General features: G+C 43.2%; 1 protein-coding gene across 1 annotated transcript in view; it reads left to right on the top strand.

Moving 5' to 3' along the window:
* Window positions 1–991: 991 nt before the first annotated feature.
* The window catches only part of HDAC11 (histone deacetylase 11), a 28,495-nt gene continuing 2,184 nt past the window's right edge, over window positions 992–27,302 (top strand). The window contains exons 1-8 of the mRNA XM_029965208.1: window positions 992–2,160; window positions 5,172–5,272; window positions 11,412–11,528; window positions 15,756–15,798; window positions 16,960–17,036; window positions 18,103–18,165; window positions 20,016–20,112; window positions 23,145–23,323. Of these exons, the coding sequence (XP_029821068.1) occupies window positions 2,094–2,160; window positions 5,172–5,272; window positions 11,412–11,528; window positions 15,756–15,798; window positions 16,960–17,036; window positions 18,103–18,165; window positions 20,016–20,112; window positions 23,145–23,323 (744 nt within the window). The 5' untranslated portion in view covers window positions 992–2,093. The remainder of the gene's footprint in view (window positions 2,161–5,171; window positions 5,273–11,411; window positions 11,529–15,755; window positions 15,799–16,959; window positions 17,037–18,102; window positions 18,166–20,015; window positions 20,113–23,144; window positions 23,324–27,302) is intronic.

The following is a 27,302-nucleotide window of genomic DNA, read 5'->3' as shown; positions in this document are numbered from 1 at the left end:
CCCTTCCGCGCGCCGGCAGAGGCCGGCGCGATTGTTGAGTTACGTGGCACGGGTCTTGGGGCACGGGGGACAGGGACGGGACAGGGACAGGGACGGGACAGGGGGGGGCGCGGGGGGGCCCGGTGTCTTCCGGCTTTCTCGGCCGCGGGGGCGCTGCGGCCACCGCAGGGGGGAAGCTCCGGTCTGAAGAATTTTTCTGTCGCTTTCTCGGCCACAATTGCCTTCGTTCTGCATGAAGCTCGTTGGTTTTTGGTTGGGGGGCGGGGGAGGTCGGGCCGGGGCTGCGGCAGGCGCCTAAGCCCCCGCGGGCCGCGGCCCGCGCCCGAGGGCCCGCCCGCCGGCCGGGGGAGCGGCCCTGCCGGGGGAGGATGTCCCGCTCGGAGCAGGAGGAGCCCCTGGAAGCGGGCGTGGTTCCTCCGGGAGCAGGGCCACCCCGGCAGGAACCAGGGACCAGTTGCCGCAGCCCCTGCGGGCGCCGAGTGCCTCTCTGCCCGCCCGGCGGGGGCTCCCGCACCCTGCCCACAGGTGTGTGTGGGCCCAGGGCACCATGTTGGAGGGCGACAAGCACCTAGACCCTCACCAGATGGTGTGTTTTGTGGGGGGTCTACGGCACATCAGGGGACGGTACAGCAACCTTGTCCGCAGGTTGTGTCCGTACTGGGCTGGGGGCTGAGGGGTACGGCACCTGCTCCCCGCCAAGGTGTGTCTGTACCCGAGCTGGGGGCTCCGCACCTGCCCCCAGGTGTGTGGTGGGCCCAGGGCACAGGGGGCACAGTACCTGCCCCCCAGGTGTGTCTGTACCCGGGCTGGGGGCACAGCAGGCACAGCACCTGCCCCCAGGTGTGTCTGTACCTGGCTGGGTGAGGGCACGGCCTGGAGCCCGGCTCTGTGTGTGGGCACTGTGTGGGCACTGTGCTGCGGGCTCTGCTGAAAAACCGCCTTTGTCCTCAGGCTTGGTTTGGTTTGTTTATAACTGGGTTTTAAAAGGGCAGTTTTGAGCATATTTTGCTGGAAATAAGGGGGGTTCTGTGTCTATTGTTCACCTGACAAAAGGCTCTTGTGTCTTGCTCAGTGCGTTGTGGAGCCTTTTGAAAACTTCAGCTAAATTTCGGGGAGCAAGAGAGCTCTTGGTGTGACTCGGTGACGGGGGTTTGGGGCACAGGAGGAGCCCACAGGTGGTGGAATAGGCTGAGTCTGAGCACAAAATCCCCCTCGCCTGGTGACCCACTTGTGCACACCAGTGTCTACCAAGTAATTGGTGATTGTGTTTGTAACTACACAGCATTGCCTGTTCACTGATGGGATGGGAAGGAGGGCTGTGCTGCCTCTCCAGCTGGGAAAGGAGAAGATTGTTGGGAAAATACAATAATTTGGAGGAGGAATGAAGGAGGATATTGGTTAAGTGATATAGGCAGGAGATCTGGACTTAAAAGTGTGTCCTGTGGTTCTGTGCTGTGCAGATACAAACCCAAGCCTCTTATTGTGCTCATCTGGTCACAAGATAATCTGTTGCTTCTGGGAAAGGATCCTAGAAATCTTTCCAAGCTTGTGTCATGTGTAGGAGCAACATGGTTTGGTTTCTTCAGTTGTGTTTTGATAGACACTTTAAAATGTGAGACCTATGTTGAAGATTATGTTGTTGGCTGTGGACTGGATGCACCTTTGAAGGTAGAGGTGCTGGTTGGTGCACTTGAAAAGCCAAGGGGAGAGAACTAAATCTGTCCATTATTTAAGTTCTGCAGTGAACTTCATATGCATAATTCATTAGTGTACATTTTTCAGCCATCAGTTGTTCTATTTTCCCCACTACTGGTTAGTTCAAGAGTTTAACTCCCTGACCCTAAAGAGCTGTTGCAACCAAGCGTCGCCTTCAATAACTGTTGGAAAAAGCATTTTCAGGAATAATTCCCAATGTAAAGTTGGTATTGACAAGGACTCTCATTTATAATTTGGGGTAAAAGTAGGGTAGCTAATTTCTAATGGTGATGAGTTTGTTTTTGTGCTTGTGAAGGCCCCACAGGACGGAGCTGTACGAGGACCCCCCGTCAGGATGTTGGCCTATCGTGTATTCTCCAGACTACAACATCACCTTCATGGGACTTGAGAAACTGCACCCCTTCGATGCAGGGAAATGGGGAAAAGTAATCAATTTCTTGAAAGGTAAAATTAGAAGGTGCCTCTCAGACCAACGTTTGCATAAAAGCTGAAGAAAATTCTGTGATTAGTGCAGACTCATGTTGATAACTGCCAACATAATAGAGACTGTATTTCTTCATTGCTCTTTGTGTAGATTTAAGCTACCTTCTTTAATCATATTTGGAGTGCTTTAGTATTTTTATATAGTTGCAGACTTAAGTCTTAATAAGTTAAATTGATTGTAGGATTTTTGAGGTGGGTTGGATGTCATTGTTGAAGATTTTGTCTATGAAGTATTTAAGAGACTAATTTGTAATGTGAGAGCAAACATCCTACACTAGGGCTTTTTAATACAAAGGTTTGAATCACAGTCCTTAGGAAATGTATTTTCTAGCCTGCTCCATTGAATAAACCCACAGTTTTGGGTTCAGCTCAGTCATGGTGTCTGTGCAGAGAGAAACTCGTGAAATGTGCCTGGAGATTGAAGCTCATCAAATGATTTGCCCTCCCCAGAGGCTGGAATAATACTAGTCAGAGTAACTAGTTTGGTTCATTTGAGCCAGGCCCAGGGCTTTACAAGGCTGTGAGTAAAAAGGAGGAAGAAGAAATGTGAGCATAGCCATGTCTTAGACCATCCTAAAATAGTTCCGGTCTTTATAGTTGGAATGAAGGCATGAAGTGAGCAGGATTTCATTGCTTGGCCTTTACAAGGAAAGTTCCTGTGGGATGTTTGAGAATTGTTTCCACCTCTGAAGTGAGCACCAGGATCTTGGCTTTCAGCCCAGCCGAGTGAGGTAGATATAGCTTAGCATACAGTGTTTTGATACTTGGCTGATTTTTACTGAATCACTCTTTCTTTCAATTCTAGGTGAGTGTCTGAGAGCAGTATTTCTTTTAAGTTTCCTCTGGAGGACAGCTCTGTTTGCAGCTCCAGTTTGTCCTGGAAGCCCAAGCCTGGCTCTCAGTCAGAACACAGACTTGAGTTCAGAATCAGGGAAAGGAAAATCCTTCCTGCGTGAGCTGCAATCTTACAAACAGCTGGGCTTACCACACCTGAGATGCAGTTTGGGAGTGCAGTGAGTGGCTTCCTATGGCCTCTTGCTACTTTACACCTGGTGTAGCAAGATCTGGGACATTCCTTTGGCTTGTGAAACTACAGGTGTTAATGATGGTTTGCTGCAGGTGTAACTCAGTCATTCAGCTTGGACTGCTGGCAAATGGCACTGCTCAGGCTGAGAGAGAACTGCACTTTGTGTAAATCCACTCTTTAGCAACCTCATCCTATTGCTCTGATAGTGTTCAGTGTTTGGAAAGAGCCTTGAGGTGCCTCTGGTGATGGGCAGAGCGTTTTATGAAGCTTCTCATTATTGTTCTTTAAACCAACTGGAAGATACAGGCAGAAATTCATTAAGGAAATACAAATCTAAGAAGCAGGGATAGGGGCAGGGCCTATAGAATCTTGGCATCTCTTCATTTAAAGTGCAAGCTTGCTCACCAAGTGTAAAAAATAAAAAAAAAAGGCTTTTTCCCTTGTCAAGACAAAGATTGTCTCAAAGCCAGGCCTTTATGTGGTCCTAATAACTCCTTCAACTGATAATCCTGTGCAGTTCAGGGTTGTCCTTCCCTCTTTAGGCTGCCTTGTATTCATTTAACTGAGGTTAAGTGAATTCTAACACACGCTTAGTAGCTGAGTTTTGGCTTTTTCCTCTAACAACCTGAAATAATTAAGTCTTGGGCTCCATGGCAGTTTTCTTAATTAATCAGAACCTTTGCCTTTCTGTTCCTTCTCCGTGGAAAGTCTTTTCCTCCAACTCTTATCCACGTGACGTGTCCATTCTGAAGTGTCTCAGTCTTTCACAGAAAATGAGTTTTCCCACTTGTTTTACTGTCCTTGCTTTGAAAGGAGAAAGAAGCCCCAGGGTAGCCCAGGGTGCTGGGTTTGCTCTGGCAAGAGCTGACCTCCCTGTTCCTATCAGCAAATCAGCAGTGAACAAGTGTTCCCTCCTGGGGAGGGAAGCTGGCAGCAGCTGGGCTCTGTCTGACACCAGGGCATGAATGAAATGTTCCTCAGGCCTCAGTCAGGAGAAACAGAGCCTTGCCAAAACAAATGTAGTTGCAGGTGCTGTGCTTGTATAACCCTTCAGAACACAATCTCTCACATTTCCGAGTTGTTTTCTTTCTCCTCCAAGTATAAAATCAAAGATACAGAAGGTTGCAGCCATGCAGCAGTTAAATATCAAAATTTGCCTGGGAAGATGAGCATGATCCCTTATAATTGTTGTTAGCAGTGATCATATGCAAAGTGCCACTGTTCTGCACTGCCTGGCCTTTGAGGTTGGCCCACATCTGAACTTTCAGATGGATGCACTCAAATGTGCTATCTTTGATCACATTCTGAAATCTTGGAGGGATACCTTGTAACTTGCTCTTATAAAACTTTTTAATTTATCTTTTGGTGTTTAAGACAAAGAGCTTGTAGCTGGTCATTGGTATTTCTTGAAATTAGATTGGGGTAGGAGTGTGCCAGAAGTATCCTAATGAAGCTTGTTTGCTTCCATGAACGTCCAAGCAATGATTTTGGTTTAGATTTTGATTTATTATTTTATTCTGCTTTGATTTGGGGGATTAAATACTAGTATAAACTGTGGGATTTCTTAAAGCCTGTTAAAAATTGATGAATATTTGATGTTAATAGCACCAAGATTTGCCCAGTGTGCCAAGCCCTAAACTGAGGAGTCTTGTGATGCCGTTGTGTGTGTCCATCCTCTGCCACTACCAGTCTGTTCTTGCAGTTGAAACAAGGAGTTACCATGGTCACACTTGCTCTAAACAGTATTTCTCATACACACACTCCCTGAATAACTTACCTGGGTGCATTTGGAGAACTTGCAAATGCTGAGTAACCAGAGTTGTTTCAGCAACAACCAACAGCTGAAGTTGTTCCACCAAAGTCAGAACAGCACCTTTGGCAGGGTGGGGCATGGGGAGTTAAGCCATGGTGTACAATGCCAATTGTTATTTCTCTCCTGTTGCAGAAGAAAAACTAATTGCAGATGACTTGGTTGTACAGGCACGGGAGGCGACTGATGAAGATCTGCTGGTGGTTCACACGAGGCGCTACCTTAACAGATTAAAGGTGCTGTGCTTGTTCCTGTGCTTTCCCAGCAAACTGTCCAGAACTGGTGTCAAAGGCAGTGCATATCCTATAGATTTGTTATAGAATCAACTTTGCAGATGATAAATGGTGTATCTGAACAAGGTTGTTACTGAGGGTACTGGGAGAAAACCATAGAAAGAGTGGCTGCTCACAGTGTACAGGGGTGGAGGGCAAAGGGGGTCTGCTGTGTTATGGAGGTGGCCTGAAATATTTCAGCAAGGTAAAATGAACATAAGGCAAATCTGAATGTTTGAGATGTAATAGTCTCCTTAGAGCCAGGGTTTTGATCCTGAACAGTGTATGTAAGTTTTGATTTATTCTGGTAAAATACAGTTCTGAAATTGAAAATACATTAGAGAGCAATTGGGAGGATTTCATTGGGTGTTTCCTAATGCAGGGATGGCTTTTTGGAAATTGGGGTTATGTCACATTGACAGAGCATCCATGTAGGGTTTCTGTGGTCAGTTGTTGTGGGGGGAAGTACTGGCTTTGTCCTTGGACACTGCTGGTATTGGTGGAATGTGGAGAGAGCTGCAAGATCAGTGTAGGAGAACAGCCTTGCATGTTATCCGTGTGTGAAGGTTTCCAGTACCAGCTCATATGGGATTGCATATCCACAGGAGATAAAGAATATTCCTTGGATATTTCTATATGAAACATCCATTTGTTAGACTTCAGTGAACTCTAAAACATAAGCATGTGAAATCTCTGCTTCTGCAAACTTCCAGTCATCTGTAGGTGGAATTGGACAGTACATGAGTGCAAGGTGACATTGCCTTCATTTTGAAATTCTACTTGGAGGGTGCAGAAGGGATTTGTATGAGAAAAGAAATCTTCCATTTCATTATTCAGAAGAAATTATTTTGAGTCACCTATGCTCTTCCACAGTGGAAGAGTCCTTGGATTGCTATTTCTGGAATGTTTTATTTTTCTCAGTGATCTGTTACTTGTGTGAACTTTTTTCCACTCTTACTCTTTCTGAGTTCTCTTCTGCCTCTTCATTCTGTGCTATGAAGTTCCATGCAATTTCATACATCATTAGGTTTGATCTTATTGCAGCTATTCTTGATACTGAACTTTTAATTCCATAGAACCACCCACCTCTTGTTACTGAATCACTCCTTTGAAGAGGGGTGTGATGTGCACAGCTCAGTTTGCAATGCCATAATAATATCTTTAGTGCCTACAGGATGGCTTCACACAAATTGTCTGCATAACTCGTGCCTTGGTGGTCAAAACCAGCACTGTTGTGTGCTTCCAGATGGGATTAACTGGATATCAGTCATTGCCCTTTTCCTGAGGGAATATTTCCTGCAGCTGTAGAAATTGGAAGACATTGTTGGAAGACATTGGTCATGCCAGCAAATTCCTGCCAAGCAGTGAAGATAAAAAGTGCTTAGTTGCAAAAGAAAAATGACATGGTTAGACATGAAAAATCCCTGGGTATCCTTTGTATTGCCTTTTCCAAAGTCTGCTGTGCTACTTATTTTTAAATCCAGACAAATGCCTATAAATGGTATCGTTTCATATTCGATCACCCCTGAAGACTGTGGAAGTGCTTGAAGACTGTGGAAGTGCTTGTCTTTCTTGGAATGCCCAGGTCTCCTAACATAATGGATCACTGGAGCATTCATTTCAATTTGAGCATGAGTTTGGCAGGAATTACCCTACACTTGCAAGAAGAGGTGGTGGTTGAAGCAGATGAGTCTTTGGTGAAGAGAAGCAAAATGATGGGCACAAGTAGATCTGCCACTGGGAATTAGTTCTGTGCTGGCAGGAAGGCTCTCCCTGTTTCCCTGCTTAGTCCTTACAACTAAGGACTGAGGGGGAATCACCTCAGTTCAGAAGGCCTTAGTTTGGCCTGTTGAACTGAGGTGATTCCCCTTCAGTTATGCCTCTGAAGAAGGTAGATCTCTAAGGTAATGACTGGACTGTGCATATTTGCTTGCAGTACTTTTCCGCTTACTGCCTTTTTCCACTGTTGGGTGAAATAATGGATTTCCTGCATGTCAGCATTCTGGAATTTTGGAAGATGGTAGGCAATGAGCTTGAAGCCAGTTTCAGACTGTAAAAGTCTCACTTGGGCCATTTTTCTATAGGAGAAGTTCTGTGATAACTTGTGAGTGAACACTGAAATGTGAATGCTGAGGGTGAAGCGTGTGAGTGCAGTGCAAGGTGGGCTTTTCTGAAAGCTGAATCAGCTGATTAATCAGTTATAAATTTATAACTTAATCTGGTTTATAGATTTGCAAATTGTGTAGGTTTAAAAATCAGAAGTTAATCATGTTATTAGAAATGCCCCTGTATAAGGCTGGTGAAGAGGGACTGATGGTGCTCAGGTGCTCTTGTGCCTTGGCTCCTGCCCTGCCAGGTGAGTTCCTCTGCCAGGAGCCCAGAGGTACCTGTGTGGGGGGTTTGGCAGGTGCCTGGAGGTGGGAGGGCTCTCAGGCAGGAGCAGGCTCATGAATTAATCAGTGGTACTTGTGGCTGGTTGAGTTGTTCAGATAAACCAGCACAGAATGTGTCTTGGTGACCCATTAATGAAGTGCTGTTTTGCTGTAAAATGTTAATTTAAAAGGTCATGAAAGGAGATTTGATTCCTTTTACCTAAGTTTTCATGTAAAAATGTGTCAGGTAAGGGTCTGTAGGAATATAAAACCATGTTATTTTAAAGATAATAATATTTGAATATGTTTGGAGAGAATACCAAACAAGAGTTCCAGTCCCAGGGAACAAGGTGTGACAGGTTTAGTGTCACACCTCTGTGCAAGTGCTGAGGGACATCCTGTGCAGCTAAAGCAGCTGCCAAGGCTCTGAAGGACAAGGCAGCATTTGGTTTCTTCCTTTTAATGATTCCAGCTCATCGTTTGGGACCAGAGTGGCTGGTTGTTCTCCTTGGGTGCCTCCCCTGTGTCATCACTTGTTCCAGTGCAGAACCTTGTTCCAGGTGATAACCTTGACTGGAAACCTCTGGGAGAACTGCAACCTTCCTACTGCCCCTTATGATTTTATCTTGTGTTAATTCAAGCTAAAAACATAACTTTCTCTCGCTACTGAAGATGGATCCAGATAACTTTGTCCCAGGGAAGCTTCTGGACATAAATCACGTTTGCTGCTTGGTGTTGGATTTGTAACTCCGTGAATTTTCCCTTGGAGCTGGGACTAGTTCCAGGAACTTATCAAAGATTTAAACACAGTTTAAATTTAGATATTAAAGAACAAAATTGCATAGTTTTTTTCTTAATTTGACATGTTGTTGGCTATTTTAAAATGCTGGAATGCAATGAATGCATAACATAAAAGGCAGTACATCAGAGGGTGGGTTTGATCATTGATGATCTGTTTGTATTAATCCAGGAGATCTCACCATAAAAGCAACTGCTTTAGCTTTACATCTTCTTCATATTAGTTTTTCAGTTTAACTTTGAGTCCTTGAAGACTAATCATTTGAAGACATTTAACCTTACTGTGAAGAGTTTTATAGTTAAGGAATTAAAGTTAATAGTAGTAATATTTTATAAGTGAAGTCTTACAAGAATATCCTCATTGAATGTATGTGTTATTATAGAGTTTGGGCTTAAGCAAGGGAAATTAAGAACTGTTAAGTTGTGGTTGTTCTGGGATTTTTTGGTTTCATTTTGGTTTTGGGGTTGGGTTTTTTTTTTGGAGGTAACATCTTGGTGTAGGGTTACACTTAGCCACAGTTATTGCTACTGCCCAGTAGTTAATATGGTAGGAGGCATTTATTAATGGAAAATACACCTGGCTAAGGGTTAACCTGACTTCTTTGCTCCTTTTAAGAAAACAGGGAGTTAATTTTTTAAAAATGGAAACTAAATTCATCCATCAAATTATTTATTCAAAATATAGAAAGGTAAGTAATTTTAAAAACTCTTACATTATTAGCAATAAAAATATAGGAAGAGTTAAACTGAGCTGATAACTACAAAGAATAAGTGAAGACATGGTATTGAATAGTTTTTATATATGATTATTATTCTTCCCTGAATCCAGACCAAGTTTGAATTTCTAAGTCACATAATTACATGTCTACAACACTTTACTGGAAAATCAGTAATTTTATAGAATCCCAGCATAGTTTGGGCTGGAAGGGACCTCAAAGCCCATCCAGTCCCACCCCCTGCCGTGGGCAGGGACACCTTCCATAGCCCAGGTTGTTCCAAGCCCCATCCAACCTGGCCTTGGGCACTTCCAGGGAAGTAACTTGATGGCTGAGTGAGAGCAAATGTCTCCCAGAAAAAATAGTAACTGATAGTATTCTGATATGTGCAGTCATGATACATGAATATGAAGAATACTGATTAAAAAAAAAAAGGGAACTGATGTATGAAGGCTGGTGTTATGGAAGCCACTGACAGCCTGGAAAATGTAATTAATGTATTCCTCAGCTCTCCTAATTTTTTATTTTTACAGCATGAAAAAGTGTACAATTACATGAACCCAATTCCTGCTGATTCCTTTTTTGAGTCTGTACATGGCCATTCTGGGAATTTATTGTGAGAAATGTTGGAAAACAACATTAGCACACTGAAGAAAAAGGCACAAAACATTGCACAGTTTGAGGCAATACATTTCTCAGTTTTTAAGGGGAACTTTTGGAGAAGCATTTTCATTCTTGAACCCCAACACTTTCCTCAGAGTCAGTGACTCTCCCCCATGTGTTGGGAATTACTAAACAACCACAGGCCTAAGTCTGGAGCAGTGAGTGTCTTTGGGAACGTTCCCAGCAAGGTTTGTCTGCTCCTTCCTCTGCCACTTATGGATTTTTTACCATCACTTAAAAAGCTGCAGCAGCAGAATTGTTGATTTAAGTCATTATTGCTCCCACTTCCCCCTGTTGACATTAATTTTTTTAAACCTTGGTAAAACTTCCTCTGCGATCATCGTTCTCTTTTGAGGTCAAATTTACTTTTTATCCAGATGTGACCTTTTCAGTCCCATTTTAGAACAACAGAATTGAATATGTGCTTGTTCGAAAGCTAAAGTATCTTGCAAAGGGACTTCATCAAGATTGACTGTATTAAAAAGTAATTAAAGCACTTTATGATGGCTGGGTTACAGAGTAATGAGCTGGTAGTATGTCAACAGAATAATGTCTTGAAAATGTAAAAGTAATAAAAGCTTAAAATGAACTGTTGGCAAAATGTAATTAGTACTTGGTAGACCTTTATTAATGATGCCACCCAATAGTATTTTGTAGTTGAAATATTGATAACTGGGAAGTTATTTTGAGTATCAGAGGACCCTGAGATTGGCTTTGGTTCCAATCAGTCATCCTGCTGTGACCAGCTCACAGTAATGGGGCAACAAACACACTAAATCCAGTTATGATTCCTAAAATGGATCTATCCAGAGTCTGTACAGGGTGGGAAGTTCCAGTCCTTGTCCCTAAATGTTTCAGTACTGGATGAACAGGTGTATCCTTGCTTGTGACTTCTGCTTGGAAATATATTTAGCAGTGTTATCAGTGGTAGCAGTGTGAGTGGAAGTTCTTTGAAGTAATCTGTGTGTTTGCAAAAAAGGCATTTACATATTGCAAATATTTTGTGTTCTAACCTTGAAGACTTTGGAACAAAACTGTTTCTTGAAACATTTTCCAGAAGTGTTTAATATGCTAAATAAATTTTAATCAGTTCTCCACGCTTAAGTTTGCCCTGTGTGTTCACTTAAGTGTTTGAACTTCTTAGCTCAGTTGTCTGTTTGTTTGTGTTTCCTTTTTCCTTGGTATATCCTTTTGATTTCACACAGGAATAGAAATTTTAGGTTTGAACAATATATCAAGTGTAGCTGAAGGACATTCTACAATTCTTCCTCCCAATCCCAGGGATATTACATTTTCTGAAATACTAGCTTGCTGAAAAATTGCTGATTTATGACTGTTTGGTACTAAAAGCTGGAGAGTGGTGATTCTCATAGTTAACAACTTGAGGTTGAGCCTATTTGGAGGTCACTGACAAGGGTGGTGGGGTCACCTCCATCTAAAAATCTTGTTAAGGACCTGTGAGCTCCTTTGCAGGAAATAGCAACTAATGGGAGATCTAAATGTCATCATTAAAACAGACTGCATTAATGGGTACTCTCTTTTCCCCTCTTGTAGTGGTCCTTTGTTGTGGCTACCATCACAGAAATCCCACCTGTTGCCTTTCTTCCCAACTTTGTTGTTCAGAGAAAAGTTCTGAGGCCTCTACGAACCCAGACGGGAGGAACAATAATGGTAAGGTGCTCTTGGTTCCCTTCTGTCACTTTTAAACTTGTTGATCAGACATTGTAAACCTGGGAGTTGTACTGGTTTATAGAACTCAAATAATGGTTGTAATATTAATATCAAATAATAGTTGTACTGTTTTATATAACTCAAAGACTTGGGGCCTGGAGAGGGAGGTGGGTTAGTGCAGAGTCCTAAATGTGAGCAAACTCCCTGGGGGAAGGACATCCCTGGTTTTATGGTCAGTGATTTGCAGAAGAGACAGTGAGGGTCAGCCTGGGCAAGCAGTGAGAGAAGTGGCAAATACAGTAACAGATAACATTCAAGTACAGGCAAATTCTAGGAATGGGAGGTTTCAAAATTGGTAATACAGAAGCTTTTTTAAAGCACATATTTACCAAAGGACCTTGAAACTGGATGGGAAGTGATGGATGGTTTAGTTGTTCTTGAGTCTAGGGAAGTGCCTAAATTGAAAAATCATATCCCCTTGTTCATTTTAATGAGGAAAGACAGTTTATCTACTTCTTCTGTGGTAGATACTGCAGAAGCAGCTCAGCTGAGCTCAAGTGAGACTTTCACCTGAGCAGAGCTGTGTTCTCCTGAGTTAAGGAGTGCTCTGCTCAGAAGAGCTGTGCAGGGTCACCAGACATTTAATTTTGCCTGGGAATTGCCATTAGAGATGTTGAGGAAATAGCAGGAAAGAAAATCGTTAATAGCTGGAGCCAAGAGTGAGTTATTTAGACCATCTGTTGAGGAAAACATGCCCTCACAATTGTGAACTGGGAACTAGTGAGATCTTTTCTGCCCTGTGTTTATCAATCCTTGTCTTACTAGAGTTGACCAACTCTCCAGCTTGCTGCTGGGAGGAGATGGGACCAGTCCCGAGCTCTCTTGGCAGGTCCAGAGCTGAACCAGTTCTAAGGGAAGACAAATAATCTTGTCTGAAATGATTAATATTATGGTACACATAGATCTTTGCTGCAGTTTAGCAACTCTTCCTGCAGGGAGCTGTGGCAGTGGTCCATGTGAAAAGGGTTGCAGCCCATATTGGCTTTTCCCTGTTTGTTTGAAGCCAGTCATTGACCCACTGTCCGGTGGGTTGGCAGAGCTTTCACAGTGTTCTGTGCCAGATTTGGGAATAGGATTTATTGCAGCTACTGATAGCAAAGGTGAGTGAGGCTGGGAAGCCAGAAGGGACTGATAAAACATGGCATTACTTTCAGGAATAGGCTAATAGGTGGCTTCCCTCTTGTGTCAGAACTGCAGGTACTTAGCAATCTGCACTGGAATCAGGGGTTCATTGGAATAATTTTTAAATGCTTCTCGTGAACGTATCAAGCTTTAAGACATAAATAATTTAAGACATAATATAAAATTATGTGGCAAAAAATGCAGTGCAGGACAGTGTTCAGAAACAAGGACACTAGAAGTGTGATGAGAGTGAGCCCAAAGGCCTGGGGAAGCAGTTCCAAGGTTTTCCTGACATGGGCTTGGCTGTTGCAGCTTGAGGTGCTGGAGCAGGTGCAGAGGAGGGCAACAAGGCTGGGGAAGGGACTGGAGCACAAGTGCTGTGAGGAGAGGCTGAGGGAGCTGGGGCTGTTCAGCCTGGAGAAGAGGAGGCAGCAGGGGAACCTCCTATCTCATGCAGACTCCAGAAGGAAGGGGGGAGCAGGGGGGGCTTGGGTTTCCCCCCCCTTCCCATTTCCAGCCGCCCAACGACGATGAGGGCGCATCAAGACAAGAGGTGGCTTGTGCGTCGCAGCTTAGATGCCTTGGAAGGTCCCCCGGAGCGCGTAAGTTGGTTCCTTAAGCGCCCATTGGGCAGACTGATTAAAAGAAGAATATCGTCCTTTGCAGGACAAGGGTGCTTCCAGCAGTCCTTAACCATTGGAATCACCGGGTGCCTAAGGAGGAGGAGGGTGGTTTGGGGGGGATTCTCCATCCTGGAGGTGTTTCAAGGAACAGACTGGAATGTGGCAATCAAGTGCCATGGGCTGGGAACCACGGCGGGGTGGGATCAAGGGTTGGACTTGATGATCTCAGAGGTCCCTTCCAACCCAGCTGATTCTGTGATTCTGTTCTATGATTCTACTGTCACTTATGTCTGGGCACTATGAAGTTTCAGCCCTCTTGGGTTTTACTGTGTGCAATGAAAGTATAGAGTCAGTTGTTTTTAAGGCAAGATGAAATATCCTGATTTTTTTGTTGTTGTTGTAGGTATGTTTTTAATGACAGAAGTGCCTGATTCTTTATTTGAAAAAAAATGGCAATTTCTTTCAGTATTTTAGTGCTCTGTTGTTAAATCTGTGTCCCATCCAGCTGCTGGATTTGCAAGTGTGTGACTCTGCCAGTTGTTGGTTCAGAAATGAACTGCATGACTTGTGACTAAGCCTAAATATCTACTGACAAGATTCAGAAGCATCTTCTGACAGTGCTGTTTAATGGCTTTAAGCATGTCAACTCCCTTTGTAATGTCCAAAACACTGGTCTTAGATATGTGAAAATCTGGAGCTCCTAATTCTGCTTTAATTCTCTTGTGTTGCTCTGTCCTCTTGGATGTTATTTAAAGTCCCATAGTGGGGTAAGGAAATCTGTGAAGGTGTTTGTACAGTGTAGGATGCCTGGTGCTTTTGGTGAAGCCTGAAAGCCTGACTGAGCATGAGAGAACCAGATGAAGTACTGAAAATGTTAAACCAATTTTTTTTAAGGAAAATTTAAGAATATGAAGTTTGAAAGAACATGCTGGGTTCTGGATAAATCCTCAGATTGATTGGATTATAGTGATAGGCCAGATAACAAAAGTGCTGCCTCTTTAGTAGGTGTGAACTGTCAAAAGCAGAGATGGGGAGGAGTAGAGAAAAAGAATTTTGGTTCCATGTCATTATATAGTTCAAAGTGCTTAAAAATATTTGGTTGTCACTCACAGAGCAAGTCCTGCTGAGCAGGGACGTGCAGAGACTTCTCTCATTACAGCTGTCTGCTCTGTCTGTGCCTCCTGAAACACAGATGCCATCCCTGGGCACTTTGGGATTCATCTCCATGCCATATGCTGTTGTTTTTACCTTTTTTGCCTCCGTTATGGGGAAATAAGTATGTACTTGAGAAGCAATTTTGATTAATCAGACAATAAAATTTGTACAGTGCAAGTCAGAAGTGCATCTTCTGCTATTCCTGATGGGCCTCTTTATCACAAACATTCCTGTTGAGTTTCTCTACTTTTTAATGATATTTTAGCACTATGGGAAGATTGGTTTTTGGTGAGGAATCCCTAGGAAGTGTGATAAATTGCTGATAATGTGCTTTCCCTGGGACTTAATGGGTTTTATAGTTCAGAAGCTGCAGTCTTTCCCCAAGATCTAATTTGTGTAAGTTGGCATGATCAGATCAGGATGAGGTTTACTTTCCCAATAATTTCCTTAGTACTAAATTAGAACTGTTCAAATGTAAGTATTGGTGATGAAGACTTCTCAACTCACTGTCCAAAATTCATTTTGTATGTGATGTCTGATACATTCTTTCCATGACTATGGATGAGAATTCATGTATTTTTACATGTTTTCTCTCTCTTTTTTATTTATTTTTTTATTTTATTTTTTAATTGTAGCTAGTAATATCTTCATTTTTGATCATGTCAGATAAGGAATACTGCACTTAAACACTTGTTTGATTCTTCCTGGCTGAAATAAGTCAAGTTTTTCAGTTAAAATTTCATCATTTGAGCCTTGTGTATCTCTTTTTTTGTCAGTACTTTCCCTTTCCTGAATGTCATTTGATTTCAACGGAGAGATACAGGCACAGTTTTCCCATATTGGAGGGGAAAAGGTTGATAACATTCTATACCACACATGACTTAAAGAATAAAAAGTCACAGGACCCTTCACACTGTAGCACTTTCCTGGCCCCCTCCCAGCTGGAATTCTGTTAGTCTGTGTTTTCAGGAGTCTGAGTTTACATTCCTCCTGTTTTCCCATGAGCAGGAAGGATACTGTGATATCCTTGCTCACTTTTCACTCTTCCCAGCACTGCCCTTTCCCTTTTGCAGTTGCCAGAGAAGGAGATACAGATGACACAGCAAATATTCTTTCAACTCCTGGAGCTGAGGGGAGTTTTGTGTTCACAGATCTGGTTCAGAATGACCTCCAGTGGTAAAACATCTGCAAATTCCATGCCAAGAGTTACTGGGGGTGGAAGTTGCCTCATTCATTCATGGAATTCTGACTGTAATTGTTTTTTAAGGCAGGAAAACTGGCTGTGGACAGAGGCTGGGCCATCAACGTGGGTGAGTGCAAACAGGGCACCCAGTGGGGCTTGGAACTGTGTGTTTGGAAGCTGGATTTTCATTTCCATGATGTGTGTTCTGTTCATAAAAACAGAAAGGGATTATGGTGTTTAACTAAAACCAACTCTAAAGGAAAAAAATGGAGAAAGTACTTAATTTGTTCTCTCACCCACTGTTGCAGTTTTATTATAAAATCTTTTTGGAAAGGAAAAAGATAACTGGATAAAGATATGAATCATTTATAAGGGCAGGTGTTTGGATTGAAGTAGTGTGAAAAAAAATTGAGGAAAAATGTTTGGACTAAATGTAAATATTTCAATAAAATCTTTAGATTATAAAATAATTTTCATGGTTCTTATCATCTTATCTATGTTCTAACATCTCAGGGGTTGGTATGTGGGAGAGCAGAGCTGGACCAGTCAGTGTCTATTTTTGGCTGTGCAGTTCTTCCTGAAAAAGCCTTGAATGAACAAGTTCTGAAGGATATAGTGAATATAAATGTGCTCTCCTGCTCACAGCAAACAACAGTGCAAACCCAGTGAACCATTGAAGCAAGATTTTGTGTCATAGGAGCCTTAGCTTGTTGTTCTCATAAAACTCACCGAGTGTAGGTTTTTCCATTATTTCTTGCATGCATCTTCTCCAAAGTGAATAGCCATGATTAAAAATTAAATAGATATTAGAAGCAAACAACCAAGGCCTGTCATATTTACTGATATATCAAATGAACTTGTTAAGTTTCTTGCTTAGCTATTTCTAGTGGGTTTTTCAGTTAAAAAGTTCTGATTTATTAAATAAAAAACATGTTCAGGGAGGGAGAGGTCTCAGTACTTTTTTCATGTACAGAGTGTGTCCCTTTCTGTTTTCAAGAGCAGTTCCTAAAGCTTTTTGATCTGAGTGTTTTCAGAAGAGAATGGCATGTGCAAATAATGATAACACCATAGTTCTTACTTTGGGGGGGGGGGGAGGTTAGTATATTTTTCTGGATGTTCATCATAGAAAAGAACTTTCCAGGTCCTTTCCACCTGCTGCTTGTGCCTGCCATGTAAGTGATCTCTGGCTTTGTGAAGGCCATCTCTGGTTTTAGTGTCTGGCTTTTCTTTAGTGTGTAGCTTGTCTTTAGTACCTGGCTTTTCAGCCCTTCCCCATTTTCCCGTGCAGGGGGGGGTTTCCATCACTGTTCCAGTGACAAAGGTGGAGGGTTTTGTGCATATGCTGACATCACACTGGCCATCAAGGTAAGAACTGCTCTTAAACCTGTATTTTCTGCTGTTTGTGTAAATGGAGAGAAATCCCCACATAAATTCCTAAGAATGAATTTACACCTTAACAGGAGCAAGGGAAGCCCTCTCCAGGTGGGTGGGAATGGGAACGTGCAGTGTTGTGAAGTGGGAGGGAAGATTTGCAGGGGTCAGAGTTATCAGTGTAAACATGAACCACTGAAATTGCATTAATAATGTTGGCTTGCAGAACCCACTCCAGATCAAACCAGATGGACTTTTAATATCCTCAGTGATAATCCTCCAAGCCTTGCAGCTGAACCTGAACCTCCCACAGTCGTTGCAGTGGTTCCAATCAAGCCTGCAGGGACAGAAATCCTCTCTCTGAGTCAAGCTGCACTATGCAGAACTCAGGAATAAAAATGTGAATGATTCCAAAATAGTCTCTGAATGTGAATGAATACATTTGCTATTTAGCTGTTGAAAGGCTGAAGTAAGAGCCTTCTGCAATTAGGGCTTATTTCTACCAAATGAACTGGGGTTTATTTGTATAATAGAATATTTATAAAGTATCAATAATAATCAAACATTAAAGAGCTCTAATGATTGCAGCACACCATGTGACATAACACCCTAATTTCTGTACATGGTAATTTGCAGAAAAGTAGTCCACAGTGGGTTGTTTTTTTCTCCCTACCATTAAAGTACAGATTGAGAAATTATAGTGGGCGAGAATTTGTACAAAATCTTTGGAGTTTACCATGTCTGTATTAAAGATGGGATGGAGCAAGATGATTTTTAAGGTCCCTTTCAGCCTAAACCATCCTGCGAGTCTACAACTCAAATGCATGTTGCATGTGTTTAATCTGGTGGAAATGCAGAGGGTTTGTTATTGTATAACCACAAACATTATCTTCCTGTGTCAAATAATGAGAGGAGCTTTTGTAATTACATGTATTAGAATAATTTAGCAGTTTACTTGGTGACTAAAGCAAATAGACTGTGGAAGCTTCAAGCCTCCAGTTTAATCTGAGGCTAAATTTCTCCTAAATTTCTCCATGTCTTTCTTTGCTCGTCTATCTAGTTCTTATTTGAGAGAGTACCAGGGGTGTCTAAAGCCACAATTATTGATCTGGATGCTCATCAGGTGAGTGCTTACCTGTGTTCAGTGCTGCAGATGTTGTGCTTGAAATACAAGTGGGTGATAACCCCCCTTTTTTAACGCTACTGTAAACTGTCGACTGGCAGAACCCAAAGTTCATCAGAAATGTTGGAATCTGTGAACAGTTCAGTTGTTTATTTTGTGGTCCTAAAGGCTCTTAAGCCAGTTCAGTAAAATTAACCTGAGTTGCAGCTCCATCATGTGGCTGGCTGGAAAAATCCTGCAGCGTTTCACACCCGTCTCCCGGGATGAGGAGCGAGGACCTCCTGGGACAGAATTGCAGTTGGTTCAGCACCGCGGTGGCTGCAGCAGCCTCTGCAGGGGAGGAACTCGCCCTGCAGTGTTTAATGAAGGCCTGGCTACAGGCTCATGAGGGAGAGGATTCAACCCTCTCCCCCTGGTGTGTGAGGTACTGTGGGCACTGAGATCAAACCTCAGCTCTGGTAGGATTTGCAAAATGAAGCCTGAGAGGTCAGAAGTGGTATTTTTAGGAAAGCAGTTAATGCACCAAAGTGGTGTCCAATCTGAAGCGTTGCAGGTTATTTATTATGTGTAAAGAAACCATTTTTAAATAGCTCTGTGGCAGTGAGGAAACCTAATGGCTGCAATGATCTTCTCTCATTTGCCTTACCTGCATCCTAAAATTCCCATGATACCAGGATGAGGATTATTTTGTGTTCCTCTCTCTTGGGGTGTGGATCTATTTTGTGCTTTTTGGGGGTGCTTTGGTTTGTTTCGGTTTTGAAAAATTCTTGGCATGCATTTTGGTTTTCAGCTGTGCTGGGAGTGCACGTGGAATCACCCCCTGTTTCCTTCCTTTGGCAATGGGAGGTGTGTGAAGGAGCTCAGCAGATCCTGTTTAAAAATGCAGATTTTCTTGTCTTGTGACTGTTCCAATTCCGAGTGCAGTGGCGAGTTCCACCTTTCATAAGAAAATGGTTCATCAGAGGCTTTCACATTCCCAGACTTGTGTGCTTGAACTGGTTATTTGTGGACCAAGGATGCTGAAGAAATAAGTTGGAGTTGCCATTTTTTAGCATAAAAGCTGAATTACAGAAGATGTATCTGTGGAAATGTCTGTTTCTGTAGTTCAAATGAAATTCTTCTGGGGTTAGGGGCTGTGCTGCTGTATGATACATGGATTTAAGCTGAATTATTTTAGTCATTGCTGGGGAAAAATGATTTTTATATTAGTGAAAAAAGTCTAAATGAGAGCCAGAAGAAGAATATTTAAATTCAGAAATGGGGAAGGGAGAAATACTCAAAATCTGAGTTTTCTCTTGAGCATCCATTTTACACCCAGCACAGTTTTTGTAGGGAATTTCTGTTGTTAAACAAGAAATTGTTAAACTGTTGGGTCCTTAGTGTTTGTCATTTTTCCAGGGATTACTTATCTCCCCAAGGCTTGAATTGCCAGGAGAGCTGTGGTCTGCTTTATTTATTTATTAATTCTTACACAGGAACACTCAGTTCCCTGGAGCAGTTGAAAGGGACTTTTTCTTGCACAGTTGGAGAATGACAGATCTCTTTGGTGGTCACAGTTGCTTTTGTGGTGCTGCTGAGGACATTTAGCTTCTATTTTTCACTTCTTTTTTCTTACATGTGTAATGAGCTCTCTGCTAATTCCCTTCCCAGAGATACAGGGATTTTGTTTGTGGTAATACCTGCAGTTTTCAGGTATTATCAACCCCTCTCCTCAGAATAACCTTCAAGACTATAAATAAGAGAGTGACCCAGGGAGTTGTGAATATTAGACCTTTGTAGTGTTGATTGCTGTAGGGTTTGCAGTGTGTTCAGTGCTGTGTTGGGAATAGCTAACTGTGAATTTCCTGCAGGGAAATGGCCATGAGAGGGACTTTATGGATGATCCTCGGGTGTATATTATGGATGCCTACAACAGATACATTTATCCAGGGGATGGCTTTGCTAAACGTAAGTACAGCTGAAATTCACATTCCAAAATCTAAAAGACCTCCTGTGCTGCTACATAACTTCATTTACTAATAGGTTTCCTTGCAACAGTGTTAACTAGATTTTATTTTTTTTTTAATATCACATGGTTTTCAGTGATCACTGTGATATATCACAGTAGTGTTTCCCCTCACTTCTGGGATGGATGTGGGTGGGTATTCAATGCTCCTGCCACACTTGGAGCAGTGAGTTAAATAATCCTTGGATTTTAAGAGAATTGTTAGACCTTCATCTTTCCCTTACACTACTTTTGTGATGGAATTCCCTGAGGATTAGCTGATGCTGTGTAAAAAGGTTTCATGTTTTTTTCAAAAGTTATAAATTATAACATATTTAGGTGTGTCGTTTTGCCAGTAGAACTTGGTTTGTAAGCATCTAGAAAACAAGCTGCATCTGAGTGTGAAACAACTTGGGAAGCAAAACGAGTCATGGAATAGAACCATTAAGGTTGAAAAGCCCTTTATAAGATCGAGTACAAGCCCAGCCCTGCCAAGGCCACATCCACATGAAATCCCTGCAGGGATGGGGACTGCCCCTGCCCTGGGCAGCCTGTCAGACCAGCACAGGAGCTGGTGCTTGATTGGTTTTGGTTGTGGTTTGTTTATCCCTGCTGTGACATGCCTGTTGTGTCTTGTGAGCTGCCACGATTAATTAGTGGGGCTTTGATAATGCTTAAATTGGAATGCAGAAGCCCAAAGTTGATTTGATCTTTGGTTCTGTTACACTCATTTATTACAGGCTTTATTTGTTCCTTGAGTCAGAGGTTGTTGGGGGGGATGTTCTGCTCTTGGATTTCTTCAGTGATCCTGTCGCTCTGAAAAGCCTTCATTTGGATTCTTGGCAAGAATGAGGGGCAGTGCATTGCACTGCTGGATCTTGACTTGTAAAGATTTTGAGAACTGTAGAATTTCAAGGTATTAAACTAAAAAATGACCATTTAAAGCACACTGTGTCTGTAGGCAGACAAATTGCAAGCAAATGCGGGGTTTTCCCCTCCAGGAAAAGCATCCCTTTATTCCTATATCACATGGCAACATTTGAACAGATGGATTAAGACCAAAACAGAGTGAGTCCTTGTTAGCAAATCTGAACCACTGAGCTCACCCCTCCCCTGTGAGCCTGAGAATACCAGATTCCCTTTCTAAGGCTGAGGTGCCAAAGGCATGTGAACATGTAGGTCCTTGCAGTGTGCATAAGAATGTCTGAATAGGATTTTGCTGGCTAAATCCTTTAAATCCTTCCTGTTAAATGACCAGGCAAAGATGGGATCACAGAGGGGATCTCTGAAGAAAGGTAGAGGCTTGAACCTGAGAGTTGGAATCCTTGGGGTAAATTCCAACTGATTAGTGGCTCCTTGGACTTTCTGCCCATTTTTTCCATGTTTTATTGCAGGAGCCTCTTCTGCACGTTTTTCATTAGGGAAGGGAAGAAAGAGCCCAGCTCCCACTGCCTGCTGCTAAGCCATAAGCACATTGAATCCCTGAGGGGAAGCAGTTTGGAGTTATACAAGCTTAGGAGGAGAAAGGAGGACATGGATGGGGAATGGGACTAATTCACTGAAGGGTGAGCACAGAATTTGACAGCTGAAACTCGAAGTTCAGGCCTTAAAAATCTCATGGTCTGAGAGTCATTTTACAAAGCTGGACAAATGCCTTCACTAATGAGCAGGAGATGGACAATGAACACATGGAAGAGCTGTGTCCATCCTGATCCAGACCCATCCCTGATCTCTGCACTTCTGTGTTTGTGTGGAGATGTAGGCAAGAGGCCTGTGAAGGCAGGGGGTCCTGTTCAACATCTCTCAACTTCTTCATGGTTCCATCAGAACAATACTTGTTTGTCCCCACTGCAGAGTGTCCCCTCCTCCACAGCTCAGCCAGCAGATCCTTTACCCTGAAGAGGCTCCTAAGTGCTGTTCAGAAGAGCTGTGCAGACTTCCAGGGACATTTATATAACAATAAGAGAAGCATCTGGGAAAATACTGTAAAGAAACAAAAATCCTTGCAACTCTTGTTGGAATGAGAAACAGTCCTTCCCTGATGTTGAACAAGGATGGAAAGCAGAGAAAAACCCCTACCCAGCAATCCCACGAGTAATTAAGTGTCATTCTGTGTTGAATGCACACTTGGTGGGTGCTGAATCCCTCTTTATCCAAGTCAGTTAATTTGAGGCAGAGGGTGTGGTGAGGCAGAAGTCATTCCTTGGAACACCTCTGGCATGGATATGATATTAATTCACATGCAGAGTTACACAAACCTCCATAACAGCACCCAAAACTAGGCCATCTAACCTTAGGTTTCTCCCCTTCACCTTCTCAGCCCTCCTCTTCTACTTCTGTTGCTTTATTAAAGGCATTAGAAATAATTTGATTTAAATGAAGAATAGATATTTGCTCTTTTGGTAGGATTACAGGGTAAGAACATTAAATTGAAAATGCTTGGGGCAAAGCTGAATCCTGTTATACATTCATAAAGCAGTTCCCATAAATTCATGATCCTTTGCTGTGAAGTTTTGAGTGTTATGATAAAAATAAAACATCTTCATAATTTCTCAGTGATATTTATCTTGTTTTTTTCCCCCCAGCTGCTTCCTCTGCAATAGCAGTTCAGTGTTTTCTTTGCCTTATGCTTTATTTAGGTTACTTTTAAGTTAATAATTTCCTTTATGATTTCTCTGCTGATTGGTAACTGGACATGTAGATCAGCTGCTTTTCAATAACATTTTCCACTTACATCTCAGAGATATTTTTTTTTCTTCCTGCATTTAATTTTTTCTCTTCAATGTTTTTTTTTTCAAGGTCATTGTGCTTAACATTTGCTGAGAAAACAAGTAGTTGAGTCATTTTCTTTAATTCAAAGTTCTGTGAAAATGCAATGTATTGAGAAGACTTCCTGAAATGTGATTTTTTTTTTTTTCTTGCTTCCCTACATCTTGCATTTTCTTTCAAAGCAACCCTTTTCTTACTGAGCAGTGGTTGGTTTGTTTGCTTTCAGGTGCCATAAAACGCAAAGTGGAGCTGGAGTGGGGCACAGAGGACACAGAGTACCTTCAGAAGGTGCACACCCACGTGGAGGGAGCACTGAACGAGTTCAAACCTGACATCCTGGTTTATAACGCTGGCACTGACATCCTGGATGGGGATCCCTTGGGAGGCCTGGCCATTTCCCCCCAGGTTTGTGTGGCACTGCCATCCTGGGTGGGGATCCCTTGGCAGCCTGGCCATCTCCCAGGTTTGTGTGGCACTGCCATCCTGGATGGGGATCCCTTGGCAGGCCTGGCCATTTCCCCCCAGGTTTGTGTGGCACTGCCATCCTGAATGGGGATCCCTTGGCAGGCCTGGCTGTTTCCCAGGTTTGTGTGGCACTGCCATCCTGGGTGGGATCCCTTGGCAGCCTGGCCATTTCCCAGGTTTGTATGGCACTGCCATCCTGGGTGGGATCCCTTGGCAGCCTGGCCATTTTCCAGGTTTGTGTGGCACTGCCATCCTGGGTGGAATCCCTTGGCAGCCTGGCCATTTTCCAGGTTTGTGTGGCACTGCCATCCTGGATGGGATCCCTTGGCAGCCTGGCCATTTCCCAGGTTTGTATGGCACTGCCATCCTGAATGGGGATCCCTTGGCAGCCTGGCCATCTCCCAGGTTTGTGTGGCACTGCCATCCTGGGTGGAATCCCTTGGCAGCCTGGCCATTTTCCAGGTTTGTATGGCACTGCTATCCCCCAGCCCTACTCCCCACACACACTGCAGGCAGTTTGGGAGCTGAAGGGAAGTGCACCCTTTGCGCTCAGCCAGAGCATTTCCCTCTTACAGGCACCAGAGATCCAACTCTTGCTCTTTCACCCTTTTATTTTCTTGGATTTTCTTCCTGCCTCTAAATATTTTTGTCCTTCCAGTGGCTGTTGCAGTGTAATCCATCTCCTCTCTAAAATGCACTGGTTTGAACACCCAGACAGTAACCAGAGAGACAGGCATTTTCACACTTCACTTGACTTCTCTTTTCCCAGTTTGGTTGGTTTGTTTTTTCCCTCACATGACCCATTTTGCAATGTATTTCTTTTGTCACCTGCCCCCAGTATGTATCTTACACTTAATTTCCTCTGTAGCACTCCCAGCTGTTTTAAACTGCCCTTGTGGTGTCTTCCAGCTGTAACAATTTTGTGCAGCCTGCCTGTGTATTCCTAGCAAATGAACACCTATTTTCCTTCTCTTGATTCTTTTCCTTACAGATACCATGTACTTTCTCTGCCCACTTTTAGTAGATTTAAATTTTTATTTATTCTGTACACATCATAGAAGTCTTCACCTCCCAGTTTGTGTCCCTTCACGTTCCACCTTCACTGCTTTTCCCAAACAGTCTGCTTTCCAGTCTGCTCTTCTCAAAACAAACAAAAATGTCCAGATCTTGTATTTCCTCTGTGGTTTTTAATGATTCCTTCTCTGACAGCTCCTGTGTGCTGCCCCTCTCCTGTTTCACATTTAATGGCCACCGGTTCAATACAGAGAAGTGCTTGGTTTGTGAGCTCTCAGGTTCCCCCCGATGGAGCCACCACTCCATCTGTTCAGTCTGAACTGCTGTTCAGTTCTCTGGCACAAGGGAAGAGCTGAGGGGTTGGACTTGATGTGACCTTGGAGAGGACACAGCCTGAAGTGGGAGGTGTGGTTGGTGCAGCAGTGGCCACCAAGGGACATGGCAGCTTGGGGTAGGTGGGGACTGCTTGGAGATTTGCCTCAAGAAAACAACAGTTCTGCCCTTGGAGAAGGAGCAGTGTTAATGGCCAAGGAAAAGGAGCTGCTGTAGGTTGCTGGGTGCTGTGTAGAGAGACAATATAAAGATGGGCAAGGGAAGGTGGAGCAGCTTTCCTGGTTCCAAGGGGAGCTGAAAGGCAGAGGGTGCTGTTTCTCTGCACAGCCTGGTGGAGCAGAGGTTCCTGTAGCTCAGACCTTTGCAGTCTGCACTGAGGGCAGGGTTTCCTGTGTCTCTGGTCTGCTTGTTGTACGTGTGAAGGCGGCACATTTCACCACGTTTGGAATCCCAGGCTGCTGGAAAGGCCAAACTGAAGGCCTTGTGCCTGGATGGTTCATCTCTTTGAGGTTCCTTAGTCCAGTCTTTGGTCCCACACCCGAAGGTGTCCTTCAGCTCTTGGGGCAGTGCCAGTTCTGCTCAGGATTGGACTCCTCAGTGCTCTGGGTGTGGTTTCGTGGTACTTGAGGCTGGAGGGAAACCTGAGGTGTAGCAGCCAAGTCCCTGTTGCCTTTGGGTGGGAGTGGGAACTGTGCTGGGCTGTTGTTTCCAGCTGATATGTTTTCTTTCTTAATAACTCAGAAACATGGGAATAAGCCTGTTTTCCCCTCAGCTCCTCCAGGCTCTGCTGGAGCAGAGGCTCCTGTGAACAGTGGCTGCTCCCAGTTCTTGGGTGGGATAACAGTGCTGCAGCCAGAGGTGGGACCCACAGCTCCTCCTGTAATTCTGTTCCTTCCTTTAGGGAGCTGTTTCTAATAGAATTCCTCGGTTTCCTTTGTCTCACTGTTCAGTTGTTACTCCTTGTCCTTTCATAGGGCTGTGTCAAACTGCACAATAAGCAGGACTGTTGTGTGTTTTTACAAAATATTTTTTCCTGCTACATTTGTATTTTCATTTTTCCTTTTATTATCTCTTTGTGGTCTAATTATTGGCAGGGTATTATTTCTTGATGTATTCACAGTCTTCCTTTAACCAGTCTGAGCAATGCATATTCATTTTGCAACACTTTTGCTGCTGCTTCCTTGATTTTTTTTTTGTATTTGATTGCATCGTGATCCCCTTATCCACCTTTGCAGTTATTTAAGTACCTGAACTCTGTGCTTTTACAAAAAGTGGATTTTAGTTCTGTTCTCACTCATTTCTGAAGTATTTTTTCCCCACATGTACGTTTTGAAACCCAGAAGGCTCAAACTCTCCTGTTGTCTGGGTTCAGTGACAGTACAATTCCTCTTGGTCAGCAGTCTTTGTTATTTTTTAGTTCCATACCCTTCTCATAGTAAGAAATTATTTAGAATTTATCTCCTTCTTTCTGTTGTTTTATTTTTTTATGGGTTTACCTTTACTCACATTCTACAACTCCCCCTTCAGCCATAGCTTCTTTTAGCATTAACTACAGGCTTTTATTAAAGAAACTGGGACTTAAAATTCATCCAGTGATTGTAAATGTGTAAAATCTGATTTGAATTTGGGGTTCTTCTGTAGGATTGTGAAATCTTGATTGAGTTGCTAAACTTTAGTCAGAGGGTGCTGTGCAAGTTGAGCACAAACTAAAGCACTTTGAATTCAGACAATCTTCCTTAGTCTCAATTCCTCACCTGGAAAATAGGGTGAACATTTCTAAAATTTGTAATCAGTTTAGAACTTTATGGCCTTTGAGCAGGAATTCTTCTAGGAATTTGTACTAAGGACTTTTATCTGTTGTGTCCTCTAAAACAAGTCAAGGATATTTGATTTGCTGGGGTATTTTGTTGTTGTTTTTTTTTTTTAATGATTATTCATGTAAACCAGCTAACAGGACTTTTAAATGAACTTTTAATTGCTACTGTAAAATATAAGGCTTAAACACTTTCCAGATATCCAATACTATAAATCCATAACTCACAGGTTAGAACTAAAATATCACAGAACCACAGAATACTCTGACCTGGAAGGGACCCACAAGAATCATCAAGTCCAACTCCTGGCCCTGCACAGGACACCCCAAAAATCACTCCAGGGATTGAAGAGTGTTGTCAGTTGGGGTTTCAGTGGGAGCTGGGGGAATGGCCATCCTTGGACATTCCCAAGCCTCATCCATGTGGAGGCACCACTGCCCTCAGCCACTGCTGGGGATTGTCCTGCTTCAAGCAGGAGACTGGGCTGGAGATCTTCCAGCCTGCATTTCCTGGATTGGAGGCACCTCAAAGCTCATGTACTTCCAAGCCCCCTCCATGGGCAGGGACATCTCCCACTGGACCAGATGGCTCAGAGCCCCATCCAACCTGGCCTTGGACACTGTCAGGGATGGGGCAGCCACCACTTCACTGGCAACCTGTTCCAATGCCTCAGCCCCCCAGCAAAGAATTTCTTCCTAATATCTAATCTAAGCCTGCTCTCTTGCAGTTTGAAGCCATTCCTCTTGCCCTGTCACTGT

This window comes from Manacus vitellinus, unplaced genomic scaffold (assembly GCF_001715985.3).
Source record: "Manacus vitellinus isolate BGI_N305 unplaced genomic scaffold, ASM171598v3 scaffold_91_pilon, whole genome shotgun sequence".
In the NCBI taxonomy this organism is placed as follows: domain Eukaryota; kingdom Metazoa; phylum Chordata; class Aves; order Passeriformes; family Pipridae; genus Manacus; species Manacus vitellinus.
This window is presented reverse-complemented; position numbering and strand designations above follow the sequence as displayed.